The sequence below is a fragment of the Zonotrichia leucophrys genome, chromosome 5 (assembly GCF_028769735.1).
Source record: "Zonotrichia leucophrys gambelii isolate GWCS_2022_RI chromosome 5, RI_Zleu_2.0, whole genome shotgun sequence".
Taxonomy (NCBI): domain Eukaryota; kingdom Metazoa; phylum Chordata; class Aves; order Passeriformes; family Passerellidae; genus Zonotrichia; species Zonotrichia leucophrys.
In genome coordinates this window covers 16,774,892-16,801,910 of record NC_088175.1, presented here as the reverse complement: position 1 = coordinate 16,801,910, position 27,019 = coordinate 16,774,892, and the positions used below count along the sequence as shown (strand labels likewise).

General features: G+C 44.1%; 1 protein-coding gene across 1 annotated transcript in view; it reads right to left on the bottom strand.

Moving 5' to 3' along the window:
* SPTLC2 (serine palmitoyltransferase long chain base subunit 2) overlaps positions 1-15,930 on the bottom strand; it is a 72,115-nt gene extending 56,185 nt beyond the window's left edge. The window contains exons 1-2 of the mRNA XM_064714193.1: positions 15,801-15,930; positions 4,563-4,757 (exon numbers count right to left, since the gene is read on the bottom strand). Coding sequence (XP_064570263.1) covers positions 4,563-4,757; positions 15,801-15,890 — 285 coding nt within the window. The 5' untranslated portion in view covers positions 15,891-15,930. The remainder of the gene's footprint in view (positions 1-4,562; positions 4,758-15,800) is intronic.
* Positions 15,931-27,019: the final 11,089 nt, after the last annotated feature.

Genomic DNA, 27,019 nt, shown 5'->3' with positions numbered 1-27,019 from the left:
AGGGTAAGGATATTGTGCCTTTATAAACTGATACTGACTTCTGGAGTTTCAGAGCCCTCTTTTGGAGCTGGCATACAGGAGCAGATGGTCTGCTGGTTGGTTTGGGGGCTGGTTTGTTTGTTTGTTTACCTCCTCCATTCTGCAACAGTGTGGCATTCCAGATGAAGAGTAGATAGTACAACAAAAAGACCACTTGAATTCCTCATGCTAATTTAATGTTTTCAGTCTTTGAACCAAAAAAAATTAACACCTGGGGAGGAAGGGAGAGATGAACTCTATCAATCCATACTTTTCACCCAGAGGGAACTGGAAGAGACTGCTAAGGGGAAGTGGTTACAGCACCAAGCCTGACACAGATGAAGAAGTCTGGAAACCCTCTGAGGCACATGGTGTAATGGGATGTCCTGTGCAGGCCTCAGTGTCATTGTGGGTGCCTTCCAACCTAGCATATTCCATTATTTAAAATTTTTTACACATGCAACCACAGTGCTCTGCTGCAACTGCATCCTAGAGCTGGAAGCAACCACTATCACCTTTAAATATTGTTATTGTTATCTTCTTGTTATTTTTCTATCAAGTTCTCTCATCTAATTTCAGATCCAACACTCTTCCTAGCTGTAAGGGATCCCTAAGAATATCAGTCTGAGATTAAACATTTTCAATCAGAGGAAAAATATTCTAGGAATTGCTTCTTTGAGCAATCTTCTGAGTAAACAGTCAACTGCAACACTGGACCCAAAAGAGGGAGGAAAAGCAGTAAGTTCTTTCATTTATGGAGCTAAAAAAATCCTAAACAGCTCTATTCCTGTCAATTTCAGCCTAGAACACATCCCCTATTGAGGGGATGCCTGAAGAAGAAACTGAAGTACCAGTGGTCTCCCTGAAGCCTGAAAAGCACAGCAAGTTCAATGAAAAGCACAGCCTGTCAAGGGAAGAACAAAATTCTCCCTTGGGGTGCAACACCTTAGCATAGGTGATTTGGGAATCCATTATTTCATCATACTCTACATGAATATTGCAACAAGTGAAGGTCATAATCAGAGCTTTGTAGCCTCTAGCTCAGGGCACAGGGACATGCAAATGCAGTGATTATGCTACTTTCAGAGCCAAGTTTTCACAGCATTGCACCTAAGCTAACAAATGGTGCCATGAGCACCAGCAGGCTTATCTGCAATTCACATAACGTGCTCTCTGATAACACACACAGAACTGACTCTGAACAGAAATCCAGCAGACAATTGCAACAAATTCCAGGCCTCTAAAAGGAAGCAGAAAGACTAGTTTCACCTTGCTGTTGTGTGAGTCAAGGAAAGTGGAGCAATAACTGTGGGTAGCCTTTGTATCATCAGGAGGCCCCTGATGAGCTACACAGATGCTAAGACAACACTGAACAAACAATTCCAGTTTACTGCCCCTGAAATATTCCTACAGCTGGACTCCTGTGAACACGTCTTTGAAAACCCCAAATGCCAGCAACATGTTCTAGCTGGGCAAGCTACAGAGCATGGAGCAGTATATTAGAGAGTTACCAGGCCCATTCAGAGTCACTCCCAAACACAAAACATGGAAGGTAATCAACAGGCAAATCAGGCTGGAGGAAAGGTTAAAGTGATTTTCATCCGGCCTGTAAAATCCTGGAAGCATTTTGCAGACTTAACTATATTTTATGACTAGACAGCACATTAAATTGGTATGCATAAATTGATTCCAGGGTAATTGAGAATTGTTAATCTTGCCATTTACCCATGCCTAAAACAGACCAGTAATGCTTCAGAGAGGATGTGCTACACAACACTGGTTTCCAGGAAAAGCTCAGCTGGATATATTTTAAACAAAGCCAAAAGCCATGAAACTGTTTCCTGGAAATCAGTACTAGCAAAGTCTGCCCCTTTTCACCCTTTGTGTTTCAACACCGAGTGAATATTAGGCTTTCTTAGAACCATTGATATCAATGCATGGCTCTAAGAAATTTCAAGGAATTTACCTGCCATCAGAAACAGCTGTAATTCAAACCTGTTCAAAATTCTGCTCTGCTGGTTAAATTTGCAGTTTTCTAGCTATGATGCAGAGTAAGATTATACTGTTAAGTGACAATTTAAGGAAGAACTTGCTCTACTAAAATAAACTGTCCTCCATAACATAGAAAAACTGAGTCTTTTCCTTGTGTTTGTTTTTAATACTATTTTGGACCTAAGTTTATGTTATGCTTTTAAATGTAAGCACCTTCAGAAACACACCACAGAAAATCCACATACTTCAATTCCGTGATTTTCAGAACAAGCTCATTCAGCCCTTTACAAAATACTTCCTCACACTACATAATTTTGTAATTTTTTACCTATTCAATTATGAATTATTTCAAAAAGGTAAGGCTAATCCTTTTGCTTGATACTTAAGAAAATCATAACAACCTAGTTGGCTCTTGAGAATTTCAGTAACAAAAAAGGTTAATTTCCACACAGAGGAAAGATTCCCACAAATCTGCCAGAAAGCACTCCAGTGTAATCACAGGGGTTATCTGATTTGCACATATTAACAACAATAAAAAGGTGAGTTTTGAACCTTTTTTACACACTAGTACCTGCATTCCCTTACCAAAAGGTGACTGGGCTGTCATCCAGCAGAGAGACTCCAATACTGGAGAAAAGAACTTCAAAACAAGTAATTGAGCACACACCTCTCCCTCCACCTCCTGCACCAAAATAACCCCTGGTTCCCACACTAGACGTGCTGCAACGTGCTCTCATCAATTCATTTGCAAGCAAACAAAGCTTAAAGCAGCAAAGGGTGAGGATAAGTACTGTATGTTCCAGCCCTCACGTGACTGCTTTTCTATTTGTCTGATACCAGAAGCAGCTATTACAATCTGTGTGCTAGAGACATGATTTGGGGAAGTACGCTAGGCTGAGATTTCTTCAACACCAAAACTTCTTTAAACAGGATTTCCTATTTTTCATTCTTACGCAGTATTCACTGGCGCTTCTTATTAGCTCCATCCACAGACATCCTATGTACAAAACAAAACCAGAATACGTGCATCTCCTCATGGGAGCTGCAACCAACACAGAAACTGAAAGAGTTTCAATTCTTTCAGGGTAAGATGCAATGCTGAGTTAATCTATAAAAAAATTCAAGGCCACATTTCTTTTAGGACTAGGATAACCTTTTGCTAACAATCACTGTGCTTCAAGGTCCTCTGTGGCAATCTCTATTGAGAGCCTAATATCAATAATGTGTTACTGAATTAGACTTACTGCATCCTTTTTTCACTCACTCAGAAGTCTGTTTTAGCAACAGTGTAAATTTTAACTCCTGTACTTTTAACCAATATGAAACACATTTTACTCATTAAACTCCTGTAAGAATGCTTCTGGTTTTGGAATTTAGTGCCCTACTATGAATCTGCTTAATTCTACCTCACAGCGTTCACAGAAAGAAGCTACTGTGAGGTCATTTTAGGCACTGGTCCTTAGCTACTGTAAAAAGACATGCACTTCATTCCAGTGCTGTCTCCAAAAAAAGGCTCCAAAGAAGCCTTCCCTTTTTTAGTTCCTTCCTGCCACCCTTGATTATTTGTTTGCCTTACTGAGATATCCTTTCTGCCCCCTGCTATTTTCTGCTAGCCAACTGCTTGTGTGGCTGCACAGAGAACCAGAAACCAGCAACTGGAAAAGGAACTCCCTTAACATTTTATAAGCCACATTGGCTCTGCAAAGCAGTTGAGAAAAATAGTTTGAGAGAACCCAAATCAGCAAGAATAAGACCTTTGGAGACAGCTCACTGGTAGTCACACTCTTCTAAGAGGGCTCACATAAGGAGTTAGCAAAAAAAAAACAACCTTGTGAACTTCATGTTTCAGCAGTAGCTTCCTAAAAACAAGTAACTCCAGTGGGGAATAAAGATCCCTAAAAATAATTTACAAGTAGTGAAAAACAGAATTATCCATTCCAGGCTAACTGCTGAAGCAGGCAAGACCTTTCACCTGGTAACAGAAGCTTTTGTGAGTGGGTCGTAACATGAATTAATTCTTTCTAATCACTATCAGTGAGGAACCAGTCAGTACCTCAAATTACTCATCACCTAACCTGCTTGTGTTCTGGACTCCAAAAGAATTTAAAATTTTATAGCTTGTGCTCTGGATCTGACCCACAAGCTTCTCTTTGCAACTGCTTCAGATAAAGAGAATTAATAACATTTCTAAATCAAAACTCAGTCACCAGATCAGCATCAGAAAGCTTCCCATTGGTGTGAAACTAAAACCAGAGCCTTTTTTAAAGTACTGGTGCTGGAATATGCAGTCTCTCTTTCCCAAACTCTTCTTTCTGCAGCTGTATGTTCATGTAACTGTTGATGCAGCTTTGCACTGAGACAGATGAGGAAACTATTCTGAGGAAAAATAACTCAAAAGAAACATTATTTTTTAATAACAAAGCACTACTTGTATAGCAATTGGGGCATCCAGAAGACAAGGAAAACAGCAGAAAACTTTGAACACCACTTCTCCCCAAAGAAACACTCAAGCCTCAGCCCATTTCCCATGAACATTATTTCCCAGTGGTTACCTTCTGTTCTTCCCTTTCTGTTGCATTTTGACACTTCTCGATCTTCCACTGCCGCATGAAATCTCGCAGGTATCCAAAGAGAGTGAGAACGCCATAGCCTACATAGGTCAGCACAGCAACCAGCATTGGGGTTTCTTCAAAAGCTTCATTGAAAGGCCTTTTGTATAATCCTCCATTGTGCACAATATTATTTATCTATAGTAAAAAATTTAAAGAGAGGCAGTTGAGGTATTAATTGAAAAAAAGGCAGACATTTCAGAGCAGTCCCCAGCTCTGCATCCCCACCATTCAGTAAAAAACTGCTTCCAGCTAAGTTCGGCCATTACTGATAAACACTGCCAGCCTCTATATATGAAGCTGCCAAATTGCTGATATAACCCAAGTCACAGTTACCAATCTAGGGTAGTTTAATCTAACATCTCATTAACACTATTTAGTTTGCGAAGATACATACAGAGCATTGCTTACATCTAGGCAAACCAAAATGAAAAAAGTGCCTCCACCAAGAGAGCACAAGTAACAGAACAGCGATGCGTCCCAGGGTTACTACAGAGAAAAACAAAATAGAAAGTAATAGTTTTATTGAGCTAAACAATATATTGTCAGACTTGGGAGCCTGTATTAGTGTAACAAAACAATCATAATCCACGTATCTCTGTAGCTGTTAGCCTAAAGATGCTGACAGAAACACTGTACTCATCCATGAGGCGGACATGACACCACAGACAAAAAAGTCATTGTATACAGAGTCTCAACACAGCATATATGTCAGCACACAGAACAAAGAATGGCTTTCTGCATAAAATTCACAGTAAAAGTCATCTTGCTACTTACATGTCATCTGAAGGTAGGAGATTTCCCAGCTGCCTAGTGTATACAGCAGGTCTGTCTCAAGTACAATTACTAGAATATGCAATATTTGTGACTGTTACAGAAAAACTTCACAGCTACAGGGCAAATGCTCACCCAATATTAACAGTGGGGGAAAAAATCATGGTTTTAACTAGACTACTTTTTCAAATTGTTAAGTTAAAGATCAGATCTCATAAGTTCATGAATGAAAACAGAAATCTAACCATTAGATGCAAATGGATATCTTGGCTAAGTTTTAGAATGCCTGCACGATAACAGAATAGCTACATATGAAAGAACATTCTATAAGACATAAATCCCCTTTGTGTGGCATCAAATATATATAAAAGTAAGAAATGTATTTCTTAAAATGTACTAATCAAAAAGACCTCAACAGCTAGGAAAGAGATTGAACCTAAATTCATCCAAAAAAGACAATGGCAAATAATTCTTGAGGGTTGTGGGCCAGCAGACAATAAAACCAGTTATTCACCTATGTCACTCATACCATCATATGGGAAAGTAAGGTAGAATCATACTAACCTCTACAACAGTTGATGAATCAATAAGGCACACATACTTGCTGGCATCACCAGACATTGAATAACTTGGAAAGTGATACCTGCTCATCTCAGGTGCTGGAGCAAGTCTGTATTTTATGTCTGTCACTAATATCATGAAAGCAATTTTTCAGAAGCACGGGGCTGTTCTTAGCAATACAATTATGCTATAGCAGCGCAGTCACCAAGTATAAACCACAATGGCACCTTCCCTCCTGACAGTCATTTCTACCTCTTCCCTTCCTCTGACATGGTTTTAAGCAAAGCAAATCCTTGATTTGGACACAGTAGTTGTGGGGGCTTAGGAATAGGTGGACGTATGGAAACAAAATAGCAAAGACAGAATAGGAATTTCTCTTTTAGCAGCAGCACCTAAAGACAGATGCAGGTAACTAGACTGCAGTGCTTTGAGGCCAGGTTTAATACTGAAGTATTATTTTAAAAACACATTGCATACAGCAGTGGCTTAAAGCAGAAAATTACCATGGCTTTGGTACAAGTGTAGGAACGCTTGCTTACCACATTGCAGCTCAGGTGCTGGCACTTTAAGGCTTTAGTGCAGGCCAAAGGTTCGCACACCATTCTCTTCATGAACACACCTGCCCAAGAAACTGTCCCTGCCCCACTCACTCCTACTCTGAGCCACCTGCACCAGCCTCCAGCTAGTACAACGAAAGCAACTAAATCTGATTATCAGCATAGCATCCCTTCAACACTAAACTGATCCATGTTGGAAATATAATTGTCTGCACAAGGTTATTCATTAGACCTTAATAGTCTTTACAGCACTGCTCCACAAAGTCATTCGATAGAGCTCAGCAAACAAGAGGCAGCAGCTTTTGGAGAGAGAGGAGGGGCAGCAGCACCACGACAATCACAGAATCAGGGAGCCAACAATGCAAAGGAAAAACCGTGAGAGCCACCTACTTCTTCTCTGTTACTCTCAGGATTACTTAACTGTATCACTATGGCTCCTGTACACAAAACTATCGAATTTTGTTGCATCCAGGTACAAGGAAGATCACACACTGCAGCTCCAACCACCGGAGTTTCACATCTTGGGGAATTGCAAGTAGAAGTTTGCATGCTCACATTGCCAGCTCAGGCTGTGAGGAGCAGCTGTTCAGGAGCAGGCACGTTACACACCTGCCACCTGTGCCTGCCCACCAGCAGCTGATTTCTGGATAAGCAGACAGAAAACTGGCAGTGACTGCTTTGCAAATGACCTAGTATTGAATAATTAGAGATCACATCAAAGCTTCTAATGTTTTTCTCAGGTAACTGGAAGTTCATCTGGAAGAGATGAGAAAAGACTACATTCAAAGATAATGGATCTGAGGTTACCAAGCACCAAAAAGTAGTTACTGAAAAAAAACCCAACAACTAAGAGACCCAAATCTATATGCAAACTTAATCAAAATAAAAACATACCAATTTTTTCCAGGTCTCTGGAGGTGCCTGTGCTTGTAACAAATGCTAAAACTAAAACAAACTATTCAATATGGTCAATCCCAACATTTCACTAAGAAAGGCTTTTTAGGAATACCAGTATTGATCCAACCCATACTCCAATCAATTTCACCTCTCATTTTTCTTCCACTAGTATTAATACATGCTTAAATTTGCGTGTCAGCTACAATATCAGCTGAGCAGCTTGTGTTATCCTAGCTGAATCAAAAAAAATTAAAGACTGAATGCAATTTCACAAACTCCTCATGAAGCATATGACCGTAAAAAATCTCTAGAATTTGACTACAGAAGAGACATTTGTAGTCACATTAAATACAAGCCTATTTGTTTTGCAAGCATGTAAGCCTTCAAATGAAGGTTTACATGCTGCAAGCTCCAAAGCTGCTGCAAAAGAACAGCAATTTCAGTTCCAGAGACCAAGAAAGAAGGTGGCTACAGTTCAGTGCCTAATTTCCTTTCATCGGGAAGAGAAAAAAGGTGTGGAAGATTAAGACTTTTATGATTTCAACATGCTTTACGATCATAAAGTGAGCCATGACCTTTGAAGTAGAATACACAGCATATCCAAGCACGAAGAACAGTCAGAGTTCACTTAAACACATGGATCAGAAGAATGATGTGTATGCTCACCTACAACTCTCTTTCCTGTACTGTGCAGAGTACCTGTATGCAGAAGAGCACCATCACATTAAGGAGTTCAGCTGCACAAGAATCAGAGAGCACAACTCAGCTGCTTACAGAAGGCAGCAAAGAACCAGCCACAGGTAATGCCTGTGTTGGGCCAAACTCTTGGCAAAACAAAGCACATGAAACAGTACTGTAGCAGTTACTGAGCTGCAGCAGCATCACACAGCTACTGCTAGAAAGGACTACACTGGTCTAAGCAGAACACATGAGAGTCTGATGATAATCACAGAATTGACTGAGTTGGACCCACAAGGACCATCAAGTCCGACTCCTGGCCCTGCACAGCACAACTCCAAGAGTCACACCACCTATTTGAGGGAGCTCTCCAAGAGCTTCTTGAACTCTGCCAGGCTTGGTGCTGTGACCACTTCCCTGGGTCACTGTTCCCAGGTAAAGAACATTTTCCTAATATCCCACCTAAACCTCACAACACCCAGAACACCTTCATGCCCTTCCTCTGGGTCCTGTCACTGATGACTAGAATGAAGAGATCAGCGCCTGCCCCTCCTCTTCTCCTGTTGAGGATGTTGTAACTGCAATGAGGTGTGCCCTCAGCCTCCACTTCTCCAGGCTGAACAGACCAAGTGATCTCAGTGACCCTTCACAAAGCTTTCCTTCTAGATCCTTTCACCATCTCTGCAGCCCTGCTTTGGACACTCTGTATCCTTTGTGGGGGAGAAGACAAAAGCTGTGCACAAACACAGGAACATTTGCAGATGCTACTGTAGACAACACACAGGATTTACCAAGGACTCTGGGTACACACCTAGCATGGCAAGCTTGTACTTTAGGGAGAGCAGATGCTACAAGTGCAATACATGCTGCACAAGTAGGAGAGCAGTGCAGGGTAACTGCTGACTGCTGCTGCCCCAGGAAAGGACCAGCACCCTGTATTAGAGAGGCCACTTCATTTCATGCTGACGGGAAGAACAAATTCACATGAACCTGGCAGACTTAATGTAAACACATTAAAAAGATTATTTATGCTGGAACACAACTTTGCTAAATTATTATTAAAATTTAGTAGCTTCTCACTGCCACATACCACACATACTGCAGAGATTTTACTAACAGGTTTGCTGCTTCTATTTTTAGAAACACACTGTGAAAGACCACATCCATGAGAGTGCCTCTATATGCAAAAGTGGCCACATTCATCACAAAGGATTGAGGAAATCAGCACTACAGAAATCACAACAGTGAGAATTCCATGAAAGGAGCTGCTCTAAAATGTTAGATATCCTGTGGTAATTTTACTGTTACCTCTAGCCCTTTTCCTTGCACTGCTTTGCTTAGATTTTCAATCTCAGATTGTTGCATAGCTAAAGTAAGAATTAACCAGTTTGAATCACATTTTAAGCTTTAAAAAAAAAAAACCCACAGGAGATAAACTTGTTTTATATAACAGACTTTAAGAGTATATTTTTAATTAAAGATTTGTTTTTCTTGACAGGTATTATCAAATATTTTTATTCACAGTTAGTTAGTCACTACAAATTTGACAGTCCTTGTTTAAGATGCACTTACCACATCCACAAAAACAGTGTAAATCTTCGTAACATTTAAAAGTTGTTTGGGCTTGGGTTCTCCCCTGCCCTCCATTAGCAAGTAAAGGATGCAATAAAACTTGGTGCTTTTTGCCAGCTACATATTGGTGACAATTTGAATTATACTGAGAATATACTATTTTTCTTAATTTTTTTAATCTAAGAAAATATTTAATTTAAAAAAAATTTTAAATTAGAAGAATTTTTAAATTCTTTACCTTAAATTACCTTGAACCTCACATGTAATTTTATCTATTATGTTTAGTAGATTTCAGGCACACCAAATACTAAATATGATTTACAATAAAGATTTCCAAAGACAGACCAGGTCTGCAGTGCTTCCCCAACAAGTCAATCTCCAGGCTCTCAGACACCTCTGAAAGCATTTCCTGACATATTCTAGAATCTGCTCTCATTTTTATGGACATTAAACCCCATTACTTCCTAAACTTTTCAACCCTAAGTATTCTTCAAAACTATACTTTTGAATTAAAAACAGTTCTTTTTCTAGGATTCATTTCTTAATGATGGCAAAACACAAAACCGGAAACCTCACTGAAGATGGGCCAATAGTTTACATTCCACCTAGTGAAACTGATGTCAATAGATAAATAAAGCTTTTGTCCCCCCAACAAATTGAACACATGAAATTTAGAAAAAAAATGTTTTTGTTGTACAATTAACACAGAAAAATACAACATATCATTCAAGTAAGTATAGTAAAAATAAATTAACTTGTATACACTCAAGTAAGTATAGTAAAAATAAATTAACTTGTATACATCTATAACAATTTCTGAAGGGCATTTAAGGCTTATCACCAGCTGAATTTGAACTGGCAGTCCAAATACAATCAACAGATTTTAACACTTCAACCAAACTAATTTTTCAGTGGCACATATTGAAATTTAAGAGAAGCCCATAATAACAGCAGCTATCACAGGCATTTGTTTTCGTACCAGCACAGACACACAGATTCTCAACAAGCACAACACTGGCACTACACCTACTAATTTAACATGATGACCTCAAATATTCATTTAGCCAGGGAAAATGCTGAGTAGCTGTTCCTTCCACAAAGGCTTACAGTCTTTTATAACTGAATTTGGTAGTAGAAAAAGATCGTTGTGCACAGGTACACTTTTTCAAAAACAGAGTTTTGTCACTGAAAATATGTGAACAAGGCTGCAGTCTTTTCTAGATCACACAACTTTCTTCTCACTTCACTTTTACGTTACTGACACAATAAATACAGTCAATGATCAAACCACGCAAGAGTTGGAAAGCAGAAATTCCTTTCCTCAGGTCTGATGTAGGCCTCAGAGTACCTGCTCTAAGCCCTAAGGCACACATCCTCACAGGGGTTTGGGGATTAATGCTGATGTCCAAAGCTGGACAAACTGCCCTGCAGTCCATGAGCTCACCTCTGGAAGGTTGGAAGGGACCTCCATTGTGTCCAAGCCCCAGCTCAAAGCAGGGCTAATGATAGCAGGCTGCCAAGGACCACGTCCAACCGTCGTGAACTTCCTGAACTCCTTCATGGATGGAGATTCCACAACCTCTTTGGGCTACTTCCTCCAGTACTTTACCACCCTTGTGTGAAGAATTATTTTCCTTACGTGCAATCACAATTTCCTATTCCTCCAAATGACATGTGTTGCTTCTCCTACTATTGCCACATGCTTCCAAGAGTCTGGCCCCATTTCCTCTATATCCTGCAGCCAGCTAGTTAAGCCTTCTCTCTTCCTAAGGTTGAGCAAACCCAGCTCTCACAGCCTCTCCATTTCTTGGGGACCCTCCACTGGATTCACAGATTGATGTGGTTATATCAGGATCTTTCTGAGAAGCTCAAAACTGGATACCATTTGCAAGATGCCATCTCCCAAATGCTGAGTAAGGGGTAACAACCACTTCTTCAAGAAGTTGTTAATGAGAGTTAGATTCTCAGGATTTTTTTTTTCCCATCAGAAATACCTAAATTTTAAATTTGCACACAGATGTGAAAAAACCTCACAATTCTGGACTCCAATTCCTTTTTACACCAGTGGATAGGGTAGTTGTCTATCTTATCCTAACTTTCATCTGAAACATGATTCACGTCACTAAACCACTTGTAGCAAGCAGAACTTGCGGTATCTGCTGCAGTCATCTTAAGTGTGCACTCCAAAAGAAACTACACTAACCTGAATTCCAGCAAAAGCATCTTAGAAATCAGGATGAAGCCATTGTTCCCCTGCATCCTGCAGCAGTCCCACAAGATGAACCTTTAAGCAGTTTGTGCTATTTAAGAAGAGCAATCACAAATCACAAGACTACACAAACTGTTTCCTGTATATCCACACCAAAACTTCCAGGAAAGAAATATCTATGCAGGCCATTTTAATAGCTGCTAGAATTCAGGACTTGTCTTAAAGGAATGCAAATCCCACAGTCCTCCCACTTTTATCAACCAAACTATTCCTTGTCTTCCTGAGGAAGCAGTACAAGGCATTGTTTACAAAGGCATGTATGTTATCTGGAAGTTGCTATAGGATGGTGTTTGAAAACCTTCTAGAAACACCAGGGAAATTAAAATTTGTTTATATAATTCCAGCTCCTATCTAACACACTCAGAGATACTGCATACAACAGAAATTAAGAACTTGATATCTAAAACCTATATTCCAATTATTTTTTTTTTAGGTTGAGACTACTTCTTCTTTAAGTACAACTTCTAGAAGCATAACAGAACCATTCTAATGTGAGAAGCTCAATTAAGGAGTAAAAAAAACAAAAACACATTACTAAGAATTTGGTAACAATAAGAGGTGGATTCAAATAAATTATCTTGGAAAATAAGAGCATCTTCTCCCATTAAAGATGTCCCAATCTCCCTACTCTAAGCAAGAAAAATCTTTTCAGATGCAGCATTGGAAAACCATTAGTCATTTGCAAAACATTCCAATGGAGAAATACGTTCCAGTTTAAAATTGCACTGCAGAAAGAAAAAGCAATTTTCCCCCATTTATTATTCCCACAAGTGTCTTGATAGCTCCTAAACACCATTTTTATATTGAACTCAACACTCTCCCCAAAACAGCAGAAGGGCATAGAAAGCAGCATAATGCACAACTTGAAGAGGTAACTTCACATCTCTCTTACTAAGATTTATTCTCTTTCTCCTGTCTATGTTCAACTCCTCACATCATTACAATACCCTTTGAGATGTCAGGCTTTTATCTTACATACTGCAGTATTACACCAGAGTTCTCCATCAATTTTAAGTCCATCCATAAATTACTATACTTTCTAACCATTAACTCCCTTAACTGTATACAGTCAGAAAAAAAGTCACTTTTCTCCAACATTACACAATTTTAAATTTCTATATGGTTCTTCAACCATTAAGGTGTTCTTTAAGTAATTAAGGTGTTCTTAATGAGATTGAAATTCAGTGAATGCAACAATCTCTAAACAGATCACCTTCAAGCAGGAGCCAAGTAATTTGAACACAAGATATCACAGGAAAGCCAAGAGCTGTTATTTATCTTAGTACTTCAGCAGAATATTTTTACTATGCTCGAACCCTAACTTCAAATGGTCACTTTCCCAGTCACTGATGATACTTCATTAATCTCCAAGGTAGCCAGAGTCTGTTACTGCACAGTTTTAGTAGGCAGCAAGTTTCTCCTCTCCTCTTACCAAAGAGGTTTAGCAGTTCAGGAGGAGACAAATACAACCTCTCTGAAAATTAAGTAAACAATTTCACCCTCTTCTGTGCATGCTGGAGTAAAGAACCTACTCTGTGTCAAATACCACCCTTAGAGAAGGAAGTATCATAGGGAAACATCTGAATTTAAGCTTTATTTTCTTTAGGATAAAACCCCCAAAACAACATAAACAAACAAATCAATAATTAAAAAACCCTCCAACTTACATAGATAACCTGAGCAGAAACATCCTAGGTAGAACAGGACTCCTTTTTTTCACACAGGCCAAAGTGGGTAAAGCTTTCCTGCACTATCAAGCCCTACTGGGGGACACAGTAATGCACCACCCTGTCTCTAAACTCTCCCCTCAGAAGCTCCATGGTTTTCCAGATAAATTGTCAATGACTGCAACATTTCTTTAAACTGATGGTTTTCCTTTCCCCTCCTCTTCCTATCATTTCATCTAGATCTAATTTTACCTATTATTTCTTGCACAAAACCCTTGAAAGGCCTTCTTGAAAAGTTATTTTCCTCATCCTTACTTTTCTGTTTGTTTTTTTTCCTACTAAGTAACAATCACATTCTTTTGTGTAAGCTGCCTTGTTTTTGGTACTTGCTTACAGTTGCAGATTTTCAAGTACTCTATGTGGTAAGTATGTAGTATATACATACACAGCAAATATATCCAACACAAAGTGAGCATTCACATGTTTCCCTTCTTCTGTAGAAATGCCCGAAAAACAAAACCGAAAAGGCAAAAGACCAACCAAGTAGCCAGTGATATCAGAATCTCTGATATATCAGCAAACACATCTTTTGGCAGCTTACCACCACGGATGCTATCTAAGAAAGATGGACATAATTAGCTCCCCTAAGCAATTGCTTCTTCCAGTCCAGTTCTAACATGCAGACCCTCACTTTGAAAGTTAGCATAAAGCTAGCCCACATAAAATTATGGAGAAAAAATGTAATACTCCTAATTATAAATCTGTTTGACCAGCAAGCAGCTGCCAGAAAGATATCAAACTTTCCTACACTCTTATAACTCACACTGCTGCTATACTCTGGATTTTTGGTAAGATTTCTCATGACCACTTCTCCAGTGAACCCTGACCCACTTTAGAAATAGTTATCTCAAATGCCTCAGGTCTCCAAAACATATCTGAGCACAGTATCATGTGCAAGCTACTAAGTGAATAGAACATCTCATAAACCAGCAAGGTTTTTACAGCTTTCTCAGTTTGAAGTCTAAGTTTTTTTCCCGTTCACATGCTGCATCAGCCATGTTTTCCAGATACACAGGTAAACAAAGCCCTTGAGGAAAACGCTTCCCTACCTCACTTTGTGTTCCTCTGAAGTAGAAGTATATAACTGCATTCAGACGTTCTTCTTTAGAAAGCACAGGGTGGGGAAAAACTTTCACAGAACAACACTTTCCAGCACCACACTTTGTCTTATTACAAAGATTTACATGTAAGACTTTATAGCCAGCAGGGCTGGGTGTTTGCAAGGCAAGACTAGCAAAGCCACAGCTCCCCAAACCAGCACAAGCAGACGCTGCTGCCAGTTGAAGGTCCTGTACCTCCCTCCATTTGTGCACTTCCAGTACTGGGCTGTATCTCTCAAGGGCCCGGGCATGACTGTGAGCATCCATCCATCCAAAGAAACACACTAAGTATCCTCAGTTAAAGATAACTCAGGGGAAAAGTCTCGTTTTACCCTGCATCAGTTCTCAATCCAGCTCACACAGTGAGTGCACAAGCCTACACTGAGAAAACAGAAGGGACAGCAGAGGACTGAAAAACAGAAGCAGCAGGAGAGATGATGACAGAGGAAGGCTTTTCTCCAGCAGCTTGAGGCGTTCAAGGAAACACAACCTTCTGCTGGGGCTGAATTCATGACAACCTTTTAAGTTCTTTACACTGTAACACAAAACTGGAGTGTTTTGCACAGAAACAACTCAAGTCTGCAGGCACAAACACACACTTGCATGGCAGGCTGTGGTACAGCCGGATGGGAAGCGCTGCACCAGCCCCCAGCCCTGCTCTAGGGGAAGTGTCTGCTCAGGGCTACCTGCGCCCACAGCCCCCGCGTCGCACCCGGAACAGCGAAAGAGGGCGAAGGACTGCTGAAACCTTCTCTTCTAAACCACACTCCTACTGCGCTACAGCGAGGTTTAACTTCAAAGCTCTGGCACCGGTAAAAGCCGGGCAGTGAAGTTACAGCCGTGACCCGAGGGACAGTCATTTCCCACGCCGCCACCAGTGCGGTGAGCGAGCATCCCCCGGGCGCTGCCCTCCCTCCCCAGGCGAGGGCTGACGACACAAACCGCTGGGCTCTGCCGACACCCCTCACAGCCACACCGCGGTGCCTCCCGGAGCCCCGCCGCCGCGCCCCCCGCCCGCCCCAGCGCCGCCCGTGCCCCGCGCTCACCTGGGTGCCGGGCGGGCCGCGCACGAAGCCGTTGCGGAGCGCGCCGTGGGCGCCGCAGCCGTTGGCGCGGGGCCGCTCGGGCCGCTCCATCGCGCCGGCCCCGCCGCGCCCGCTCCGCCGCCCCCGCCCGGCCGGGCCGCGCCGCACCGGAAGCGCGGCCCGCGCTGCCCCAATCGGCGGCGCGGGCGTCACGCGAGGGGACGGGCCCCGCCTGGCCGCGCCGACGCGCGTGCGAGGCGGACGGCCGGGGCCCAATGGGAGCCGGCGCGGCACCCTGGTGGGAGGGGAGCACGGAGAAGGGAGGGGCTCCCCAATGGCGAAGCGGAACGCCCGTGGGGAGGTGGAGACAGAGGGTGAGCATTGCCCAATCACTTGGCAGGGATAGGACGGGGCGCCAAGGGGAGGGGAATAGCTAGCCAATCACAGCGCGAGCCCCAGGGAGGGACGCGAGAGAGAAGGGTCCGTCCAATGGCGGAGGGAGGAGTGGGGCGGGGCTGAGGCGGCAGCCAATGGGCGCGCGCGGGTGCGGACAGGGAAGGGGCGCGAGGCACATGGCGCTGGTGGGGCCGCTGGGACCTGTTCTCCTCGTTCCGCTCCAGAGCGCCCATGAGCGCGGTCCCGTGGGCCAGGGCCGGCGCGGTGCGGGTTGGTTCTGCCGTCACCGTCACCATCCCCGCCGGGATAACCGGCAGCCCTGGCTCGGGCACGCTGGTGGCTGGAGCAGGGAGAGGCCGGGGTGGGTGAGGCCGCGGGCAGCCCCTCGCTGGTTCGTGCTGAGGGAGCTGATGAACGAAGCTGTTCCTCCGCCACCTGCAGGGCTTCCCAGGATGCCTTGGGCTGCGTCCTCATGGAACCACCCGACGGACAGCCCCGGGTGAGAGCTCCAGAGAGCGTTTGGGGATCAGACGTAGTTACTGTAACGCCTTTGCCGCGGCTCGGGAGAGATGTGCCTTGGCTGGACACCGAGGGCCCTTGCGGGGCACCCTGCGGAGCAGCCGCGGGCAGAGCTTCATTCCGGCAGGATTTACACACGGGCTGAAGAATGGCGAGAGCCTGCCCGCCCTGCCGAGCTGTATCGCCCCCGGCAGCTGGAGCTGTTCGCTCTGCCCACAGCTCGGTTTATAGACCGTACTAGGTTTATATACAAACGTGTTTTCTGACAGGGTTTGAAAAGGGGTACTTCGTTCAAAGACCAGGTAAACTAAATGCTAAACTAAATAAATATACTTAGTTAGGGAGTGCGTGTTACCAGCTCCACTGCAGTTTGAGTGACCAAGCATCAGGCAGAGGAGGCCAGAAGGAAACCACAGAGTGTCTGTATTTGTGCATTATTAATTAAACAAATACCTGCGTGCATCCTGGTGAGGGAGTAGGGGGCGGTTCCCGAGCTGCAGGAGTGTTAATTGGCAGAAAGTAAACAGCCTGACATGTTGAATCACACTGAAAAGATGGAAGAGTGTGACCTTTGATTTCTCCAGTGTAATTTAGAGGGAAGGGCTGTGGTTTTTCTATTCACTTAGCAGCAGGGGAGAAACAAAATGAAGAGTTATCAGGTTCTAGCATATGAATTCGAGAGAATAGTCTCATCCTTTTCTCTCTGATTTGGTACTATTGATAGTTATTTTTATGTATTATAGTCACATCTTGGAAACTTTGTCATGGATCTTATTGCAAATTTGGTATGAACATGCAGTGCCTAACAAGTGAATTAGCTTCTGTGAAAGACAGTAATTTTTCTTCCCTCAGGAAGACAGGAAAGCTTCACAGCCTGGTTTCAGCCTATTTGTAGGCAGCAGTGCCTGTCCAGTCTGCTTCATGTCACCATGTCCCCTTTGGACAAGAGGGCTTTTTATAATGAGGGTGCAAACACAGCCTCAGCGGTAAGGAGTGCAGGGTGGGAGTTTGACCTTGTTCCTTTTCTTCTGTCTCTGTATCCCATATCTGGACTATATAGGTGGCCATTGAATCTTAGTATGTATTGTATAGGTGGCCTTTGAGCCATAGTAAAATATATGTATTGTATAGGTGGCCTTTGAGCCATAGTAAAATATATGTATTGTATAAGTGGCCTTGCCCCGATCCTAGTTGTTCTAAATGGGCTGCAGCTGTGATGTCCTTAATTGGGCAGCAGCTGTAGCTAATGAAGATAACTGGAATAAAAGGGGGTGGGCTGGCCAGTTAGGGAGAGCCTTGGAGGAGCCCTGATGAAGAAGTAGGAACAATGCTGCTGTGAAGAGCTGCTTGTGAGAAAACCACCCAGAAGGTATGGGACTCTAGAAACATGATAACAACAGGACTACCCCTGAAGCAGGTATGCCCTTGCCTCAGCAGTAAGCTTTCTTCACCTGGTTTTGACATGTAGTTGGAGAGAGCCACCAGCTCAGATGGGCTGGGCTGTGTTCCATCTCTTGTCTTGCAGGCTGGGACCACGGGGAGACTGGTGTTACTGGGAAGGACCTTGGGATGAAAGCAGCAAACACCCCTGCTTAGCACTGGATACTTGTGCAAGTGGATTGGCTTTGGTGTAGTGCAGTGAGGGCACTGGTGGGGAAGAGGCACAGGTGATTTATTTCTGGATGAGCAGGGGAAGGCTTTCACAGAGTTGAAGTAATCTATGAGGAAACTAATAAATACAACTTAAAAATAAGTAAGAAAGAGAAGTGTATTAGGAGACCCCATACTGTAGACTTCCTGCAGTATTTTTCCCCTGTTGCCATAGTTGGCTATAAGCATTCTCCTCCTGCCTCCTCTCCCTTTGAGCAGAACAGATTGAATTGTACTGACCAGTTTTGCCATGGGGTGCAGATGGTCCATCAGTCTGCACTCACAGGGCATGTGTAGGGCAGCACCCCCACTCCCTGCCTGCCCACCTGCACAGGGACGAGTTTCACCTGCTGATGCCTTACTTCTAGAGAAGATAAACTTCTTCACCTGCCAGGCACAGAATCTCACTGCTGTGCTATCTGTTAAAGCACAAACCCTTCTCACATGTAGGTACCTACAGACTGGTTGCTTCATCTGTCCTTGAACCTAGCTAACATGAACCCTTAGGATGTGATGGTTTCTGTTTTGGTTTGGAAGTGTAAATAGCATTAAAGGACCTACTGGTCAGTTCATGCAGGACTGTACAGTCCTACACAGCAGCTGCAGTGCTCCCCTGCACAGAGGGATCTCACCCTGCCCTGAGCATGGGGCCAGCACAGCTTGGTGTTTTAGGGGCATCTGTCCCTTCCAGCACAGTGCAGGGGACATGCTCACACTGGGGCTGCAGTGACAGAAGAGTCCAGGATATCCATGGAGACAAGGCTGCCATCCCAGGACACAGCTACTGCCACAGGCAGGACCAAACAAACCCCACAGAGCTCCTGGAATCACACCTGCAGGCAACTCTGATATGGCTCTGTGCACTGCACAAGACACCTGTGTACACAGGTGGCTGCAGCTTGTGCCTCTGGACTAGGAAGTTGCAAAATAGGGAAACCAAAAGAAATCTGAAGAGCAAATTCCAGTTTTAAATTACATTTTAAGTCTCAAGGATACTATTCCAGTGAGCAGGCAGAGCAAACTGCCTTACTCTGCCAACTGAACAACATCAATATCACCCAAAATGAGTGTCAAAAAAGGCAGAGATCCTGATCATAGTTTACAACCGTGGGGCTGTTCTTTGCTGTAGAGGTGGGGTACAAATGAGTCATCACTTGGCTCATAGAAGCTTCATCATTATTTGAGGTCAAATTCCTGGCATGTTCATGTTTGAGTTTGGCATGGAGGCGTTAGGAATGAATGCACCAGGAAGCCCTGAACACCAGGCATTGGATCAGAGCAGTGAGTTCTGAACTTTGGAGACAGCAGAAGGGCAGGTTCCGGAAGGAGCAATTGGGCAGCAGACTTGAATGTTTGTGAGCTCTGAGAGAGATCCTACTCAAAGCAAGATTGCTGCTCACAGCCCACTGCAGCCCTGGAGAGCTCCAAGGGTCTCACTTAGGACTGCACTTTGTAGGGTCAGAGGAGAGTTGGCTTTAGCCATTGTAATTTTCCATCCTGGCTGCAATTCCAGTTGCTTCTGCTATCAAGCTTTCAAAGAAAAAATTCACCTGGGCTGTTATTCAGACAAGAAGAGTAAGTTTCCAAAGCTGTTTGTTGAAAAACAGGAGCTGATTAGATAGTTCCTAGGAGCAGACAGAGTTTCTGATAAGCTCAAGAGGAGCTGAGCCCAGGTGCTGTTCCTCAAGGCTGAGGCCTGACAAGCATTTCTTGCACTGAAGTGCATCCAGAGGCAGGGAAGAAGGGAGTATGCACCACCAGACCTTCCTTCAGACCATTCCAAAGAGCTGGTTTTCTCTAGGCTGTACTCAGGGCTCACTACCAAGATTGTCCTAGCTTTGTTTGGAGCCTCCTATGCTTTACCTGCTTTTACTTATGTTCCCTGTCCCCAAGACTTCTGTACAAAACAGCACTTACTTAGAAACTGTCATATCTGTTCCCATCCCACCCTTGTGGGTTCAATTTTCTGGATATTTGATCCTCCTTTGGGCAGTGACTTGTGCAGTGTTTTGGAATGGAGATGGCTGTTTCTCTGCAGTGGAACCAGGCTGTATCTTGTAGCCAGCTTAAGACCAGTAACATCCATCCACTTTCACTGCATTTCACCAAGCTGTGCAAAGATGGCTGGGGGTAATATCAGAGGAAATGGAGAGGTTATATTCACAGCCTAATAGAGGTTATAACAGTACAGAAATTTTATAGAGTAAACCACAGTTGCTGCTCCCTGGGTGGAATGTGGTTGGTGTGCTCAAAACCTATTCCACGATGATTCCCCACACCCACAGTCAGCAACCACAGCACCTGCTAAGGGGGATGAAGCAGAGGGTGGAGTGGAGACACCTCATCTGGGCTCTGTTGAAATCCTTGCAGGGAGGGGAACTCGATTGCACTTTGCAGCTGAGAAACTGCATAAAACCTGTCAGCCAAGGGAGACAGGAGTCCTGCTGCTGAGCCAGCACCTGTGGTGAAATCCTGCTCCTTGGATGAACTTGGTTAATTTTAGCCTAACTGTGACATAAACACACACCTCCATCCCAAAGTGCAACCACCTCTCATTGGGCACGTGCTCTGTATTTTTGACTGTATGTTTAAAAACAAAGTGAGAGAATTTTACACCAATCAGTAACAAAGATCACAGTAACAAAGCAGTCACCCAAGCTCCACCTAAATGTAGAGAAGTAGTATAGAAGTAAGTTGAGAATGAGGGAAAAGTTGAGGAAGACTCCATCATAACTATCAGTTGATAGGCTGAACCTGTCTTCTCCCCTGTGGAGACACCTGTTGGGCAAGAATCGAACTCTATGCATGCTGAATTTTACTGGGGATTAGAGCTTGTCTGTGCATTGCATTGAATATGTTTTTGCAGTCAGATACTATCACCAGCACTCATCAAACTTTTGCCTGTCACAGTTTTATATTAATAAAGCATTATTCCATAAACTGTGGGAGTCCTTTGTGGGCACTGAAAGTTGCCAGCAGCAGATATTGTACTCAAAAGTGAAGAGAACAACCCACTGGGTGGTCTCCCTTATGCTGTTGGTGGGTGTCCCTGACTAAGTCAGTGGAACCACCCTATGATCCAGCAGGACTGCTCAATGGAGGGTCCCCATAACAGGGCTCTGGCAGATTGCTCAGGCACAAGGATCTTGGCTCCCTGGGCTGTTGACAGACAAATAAACACTGAGGGTCAAGTAAATCTCTCTACACTAAGGGTTGAGGAAATCTCCCCTTTACACATGACACTGACTCATTACACCACCAGCTTTTTCTGGAGCCTGAATTTTTGATCTTTGTTTGTGCCATCACCCAGTAACTCTATGGTTTTGTATCTTTTTAGGTTGCTTACTTGCACTATTGGTTCAACAAAAGCTGTGGCTCCAGGAACCTTCTACTTGCCACAGAGAGAAGCTGATACAAGTTAACCTTGCCAGAAAAAAAATCATTAGTTTGGTCCTACCATGCAATTCACCTTGTATCAATGTCAGATACATAGTTTAGTACAGCAGCATTTGGGAATGGACAGGCATGTTTGGGAATGAATGGCTGAAATGTGATCCGTTATTTCATCATTCTTGGCTTATGTTGCCTTTTGTAAATGGAAATATGGCCTGACAGGGTCTGATGTCAAGGTACAGGAGTGCTGGCAGAACGGAGAAGCAATCAGTGCATGTTTACTTGGGGCACCAGCTGGAAGCAAGGTAACCTCTGTAGCTTCTGATCTCATATTTGGTTCCTCTGATGTGTAATTAATCACCTGTGCTGCTTCAGTTTTCATGTCCATCCTCCATGGACATTGTTTGTTACTCATGCCTGTTTCCACTCAGGTTGGTGAGTGGAGGAGCAGTGTACTAGAAACTTTAGGTCTTAGGTTAGTTTCTGATGGTGCATCTAAACAGGCCTCCATGCCCAGGGATCAGGGCTCCCTGGTGCATTCATCCTTAATGCCTCGCTCTCAAACACAAACACATCGGGAATTTGACCTCACCAATGGTGAGGCTTCTATAGCCAAGTGATGACTCACTCGTCTCCCCTCTCTGCAGTAAAGCAGTCCCACGGTTGTAAACTATGATCAGGATCTCTGCCTTTTTTGATACCCATGTTGGGTGATATTGAACTAGTGAGTTCATTTTGTTTGTGCCTTGCTTTCTTAGTCCATGAAATGAGAGTAGTGAGGCCATTACTGTCCCTGCCCCCCCTCCCCATCCAGGATAAGTGAAAGGCTGCATCTGTGCGGTACAAACAAAGCCCTAATTTACATGTAAATGCCTGTGATATCGCTGTAGCAGCAGAGTTGTAGCAGTGAAGCCCTCCTTGTGTGCAGGCAGCTTATGTCAGCAGAATGAGGCTCTTTTTTGAGCAGAACTTTACTGAGCACCATCAGCTATATCAGCAAAAACACTGAATACCAATATAACTACATCCTCAGACCTCAAGGCCCATAGTATTTTAATTTCTAACTACTCTTTAGGTGCTTAAGTACTTTCTTGGGTCTATGGAAGTTACCCTCTTTCCATCAGAACCCTGGCAAACAGGTTCAGAGCAGATGTAGTCTCACTTTATCAGTGGCTGCGGAGTGCTCTGAGAAACTCTGGTAAAGAGCCCAGAGTCCAGCAGAGCATGATCAAACTGCTGTGACTGACTTCAAGGGCAACATGACTGCTGCTGCTTCTGACAGTGCTGTTAGTACTGCAGGAGACTGGACAGGTTCTTCCTTATTCACCTCTTCCTGGGAGAACAACAGAACTAAAAGTGGTGTTCCCTTGAAAATGTCTTTGTTGATAGTTTTCATTTCATCTTGTACTGATGCTATTACAAAGGTGGCACATGAGAAGACAGCATACTGTAGAGAAGGGAGACAGTGAGGACAAGGCTCTAGTACTTGAGCAGTGAGAAAACCTTAGCTTGGGGAGGAAGAAAGGAGCAATTTGCCACCTTTCCTAGTGCAAACCTTAGCTTGGGGAGGAAGGAACGAGCACTTTGCCACCTAGTAACAAGCACAGTTTTGCACGTTTTTATTTCCTACCTCTCTAGGAAAAAATAAGTGAAGGAAGGAAGAAGATGGATGAGCCTTTTTTTTTTTTTTTTTAGTGCTCAACTTTCTACTTGCAGAGAGAGTCAGTTCAACTCATCCAACAGAAAATTATCCCATGGAAAATTTTCTTCAAGCTTGTGAACTGAACTGACTTGGTAGCTGGAGGAAGGTGGCCATAGATTAGACATAAGGGGGAACTACTGCATCTGTGCAGCAAACTGCTTTTGAATTACAAAAGCTAATATTAGGGGTGATGGGAGCACAAAAAGAAGCTGTAGTTCAGTTCAGAGAAAAAGGTCAATGCAGGAAAACAGAAGGCTGCTGTCTCTCCTTTTGGCAAGCACATTATTACAGATAGGACACAGATAGAGACTTTGCCCTACAGTGAAATGGGACAAGGGAGAAATTTAACAGAGTCCTTAACTACTCATAACTGGGTAGTTAAAAACTTTCCCTTCAAAGTCAAAGGAAGTAAAAGCCATACTTAACCTGAGGAGATGAAAAATGTTAGAGGCTGTGCACTACCAAGAGGGAAAACCTGCCCCAGGACCAGGGACTGATACTTGGCCTTCGATCAGAGACAGTGTGATGCTGCAGGCAGGACTGAGCACTCACTGCTCACAGTGTGTTGCTCAGCAGCAGCAGCCAGGGCTACAAAGCTCCCTCTGTGCTTGAACCTCGACTGCAGGGGAGACATGTCTGTGTCCAACAAGTGTGAGAGGAAACCATGGGGAATGTTTCATAGCTATAAATTCATAGGAAATTCATAAATATTCATAGGAAAGTCACATCTCCAGTGAAGGCGCTGGCTGCGTGGTTGCTGTGCCGGGCACGGCCATAAGAGGGAAGTGTGTGCTCAGGCATTAGGTGCTTTCTCTGGGCTGGAGCAGCCCCAGCTGTGTTGGCTGTGGGCTTTGCAAGCACCACGGATCTGCCCGGGTCACACCTCCTCTGCAGGGCTGAAAACAGGGCCAGTGCCTTCGGAGGCATGTGAGCTCAGCCACAGCCAAGTGCGCAGGCAGCGATGATGGGGTGAGAGGGGAGCAAGGGTGGGAAAGTGAATTGTCACTTCCTGCAGGTAGGGGAGGATGAGATGTGCAACCCTGAGCAGTCCTGAGAGAACTGGAGATGTCTTGTCCAGAGATGATGGGCAGTCAGGTGAGGAAATCTCGTTTTATATTTCTCCTCACACATACACACGTCTGGTTGTGTTAGCTGGATCATACTCAGGGCATTCAGGCTTGAGGGTGGTGGCATTGAGGTGCTTTTAGGAAGGGTAGGGGACCTCAGAGAGCTGAAGTCAGCAAGCTTGAAAGATTTACAAAGAAGAATAAAGGTTCAAAAGGATATGGCAGGCAGCCCTGCTAGCTCTCTCAGGGAAAAGTTTTGCCTGAAGCACTTCTCATAGCATTTTGTTGGGCACATGAATAGAGCACACAAGCCGTGTAGCAGTAACAAATGGGTCTTGGTTTGTTAGCAGCCCTGACAGACTCAGGTGACTGCTACCCTCAGTCATGGGCCACCCCTGACTGCCTGCCTTTGCTATGCTGGTTAAAACTCACCACTGCACAAGGCAGAAAAGGACACCTGCACCATGTAATATGGGAACTGGAGGGAGGCTTCACCCAAGTCTGTGCCTGCTGACTCCCACAGACCCTGTTAGCTGGAGCTGCCATGTGTGTATGGCTGAGGAGTTTCTGCTTGCCTCCTGGAGATCCTGCAGGGACCCACAGGGTGCTTTGAGGAGAAATAATACTAAGATTGATGTCCTGTAGTTACTTGCCAAGAAATGGGAGCAGCAGGGTCCAGTCAGGAATACCAAATGACCGGATCACCAGCTTCCCATAAGCTGGCTCTGCAGAGAGGCATTCAGGCTTCTTCTTACAGATCTGCTTCTCTGAGACTTTTTTTTTCCTGAGACAGAAACAGAGGAAAATGAATGGGACAGAGATGAATTATTTATTCCTTGTTCATGCCACAGCATGAAAACAAAATGCATCTAAGAATTAATTGTACAAGAGCTGTGTGGTGGCAAGGCTGGGGGAGACAGGGTGGGTGCATTTTTTGGTGCATCTTTTGGTGCCTGGCTGAGCATGTGCTGATCTTGTGCTCCCAGAGAGCTCCTGCACATCTTATGTCTGTGCAGTAGGGGGACCTATAGCTGTGGGAGCAGGGACGGGGTGGTTATCGAGAGGCATAGGTGACATGAGGGGGAGAGAGCTGAAGCAGTGAGAATTGCTGAGCACATCCACATTGTGTATTATCTATGGGCAGTGGTGCTGCCCAGCTGGGATGTGCTGTGTAGCTGTGGGAATGGCTACAAGTAACCACACGGGGTCACTTGGCAGGTGAATGAGGCGAAGAATTGCCATGGTGACTGCGCTCCTCTCCCTGACAGAAGCCAGGCTTCCAGGCAATAATATTTGTGCGTGGCTCTAAAGCCCCCAAACTCTCTCTCCCTCTTTTCGGAGAGGGTGAGGACCATGCTGCCCTGTCTCCAGACTGGGAGAATGGTAAACACCAGGATATGGAGTGGTTTCTGCACATTTCAGTAGAAGAGGTAGTAGAAGAGGTCTGGGTACCTCCTGCACTGGTCACTGCCTACTGCAGTACATAGACAGAAGGGCTGTGGTTCCAATTACTGTGACACAGTGTGGTTCTTGCCCTGTGTGTCCACTTAGTGCCCTCAGGAGCAGCGAGGTGTGAGCCAGCTGCCAGCCCTTAGGCACAAACTGCATGTGAGCAGAGAGCTGTGTGTTGAGGACATCACACCTGTGCTGCAAGAGGTGCTCCAGGGAGAATCACAATGAACAGCTCCAGTCCTGGTGCCACCAGAAACTTGGAGCTCACCAGCAACAGGAACTGCAAGAGTTCAAGGACAGACAAAAGACACACGTGCACCAGAACATAAGGCCTTTTTGCACCTAGCATATTCACACTTGCTTTTAGTGCCCACATGGAACATGTTCTCTGTTCTTACTTGGACCAAATCATGTCCTATGCTGTCTTCCTGGCAAAGAAAGTACAGCTGCATCTTTCAGGTACCACAGATGCTAAGGTGTGTTCCTCAAAGACTTCTATATTTTATCTTCAGAGATCTTACTCCTTTCATCTTCAGAAGCCTTATTTCTTTCATCAGTTCTCTAGTTCCAAGTGATCTGTGAGGCTATTATAAAGCACATTTCTCCTGTCTTCTCAGAGGTTTGGGGAGATGGTTACTTTGTGGTCCCTGAGGAAAACTTGAAGGAGGAAAGGCTTTGTGAACTAAAAATGTTTGGAGATGCTTGGTTTGGGGAGCAACACTGATGCATCCTGCACAGCTCCATGTGAAACATCTGGAATGCTGGTGCTGTCAGCTGAAGTACCACAGGAAACCAGGGAAGTGCTGCAGACCAGCAAGTAAGTCGTGTCACTTCTGCTACACTGGTGTATTGCAAAGATGCAAAACACAGCTCAAGGCAAAGGTCCAGAGTTTCTCCTCACTGATGTGCCCATTGCAGCATCCCCCCTTGAGTACTCATCTTTTCCCTGTAAAGGTTTTTGTTTAAATCACAGAAAAGCATTCTAGACTCTGACAAACAGGTGTTGTCATCTTGCAGAGGGTTGGCAAAAGAACAAATAGCTGCACTTCAGTGAAGGTTCA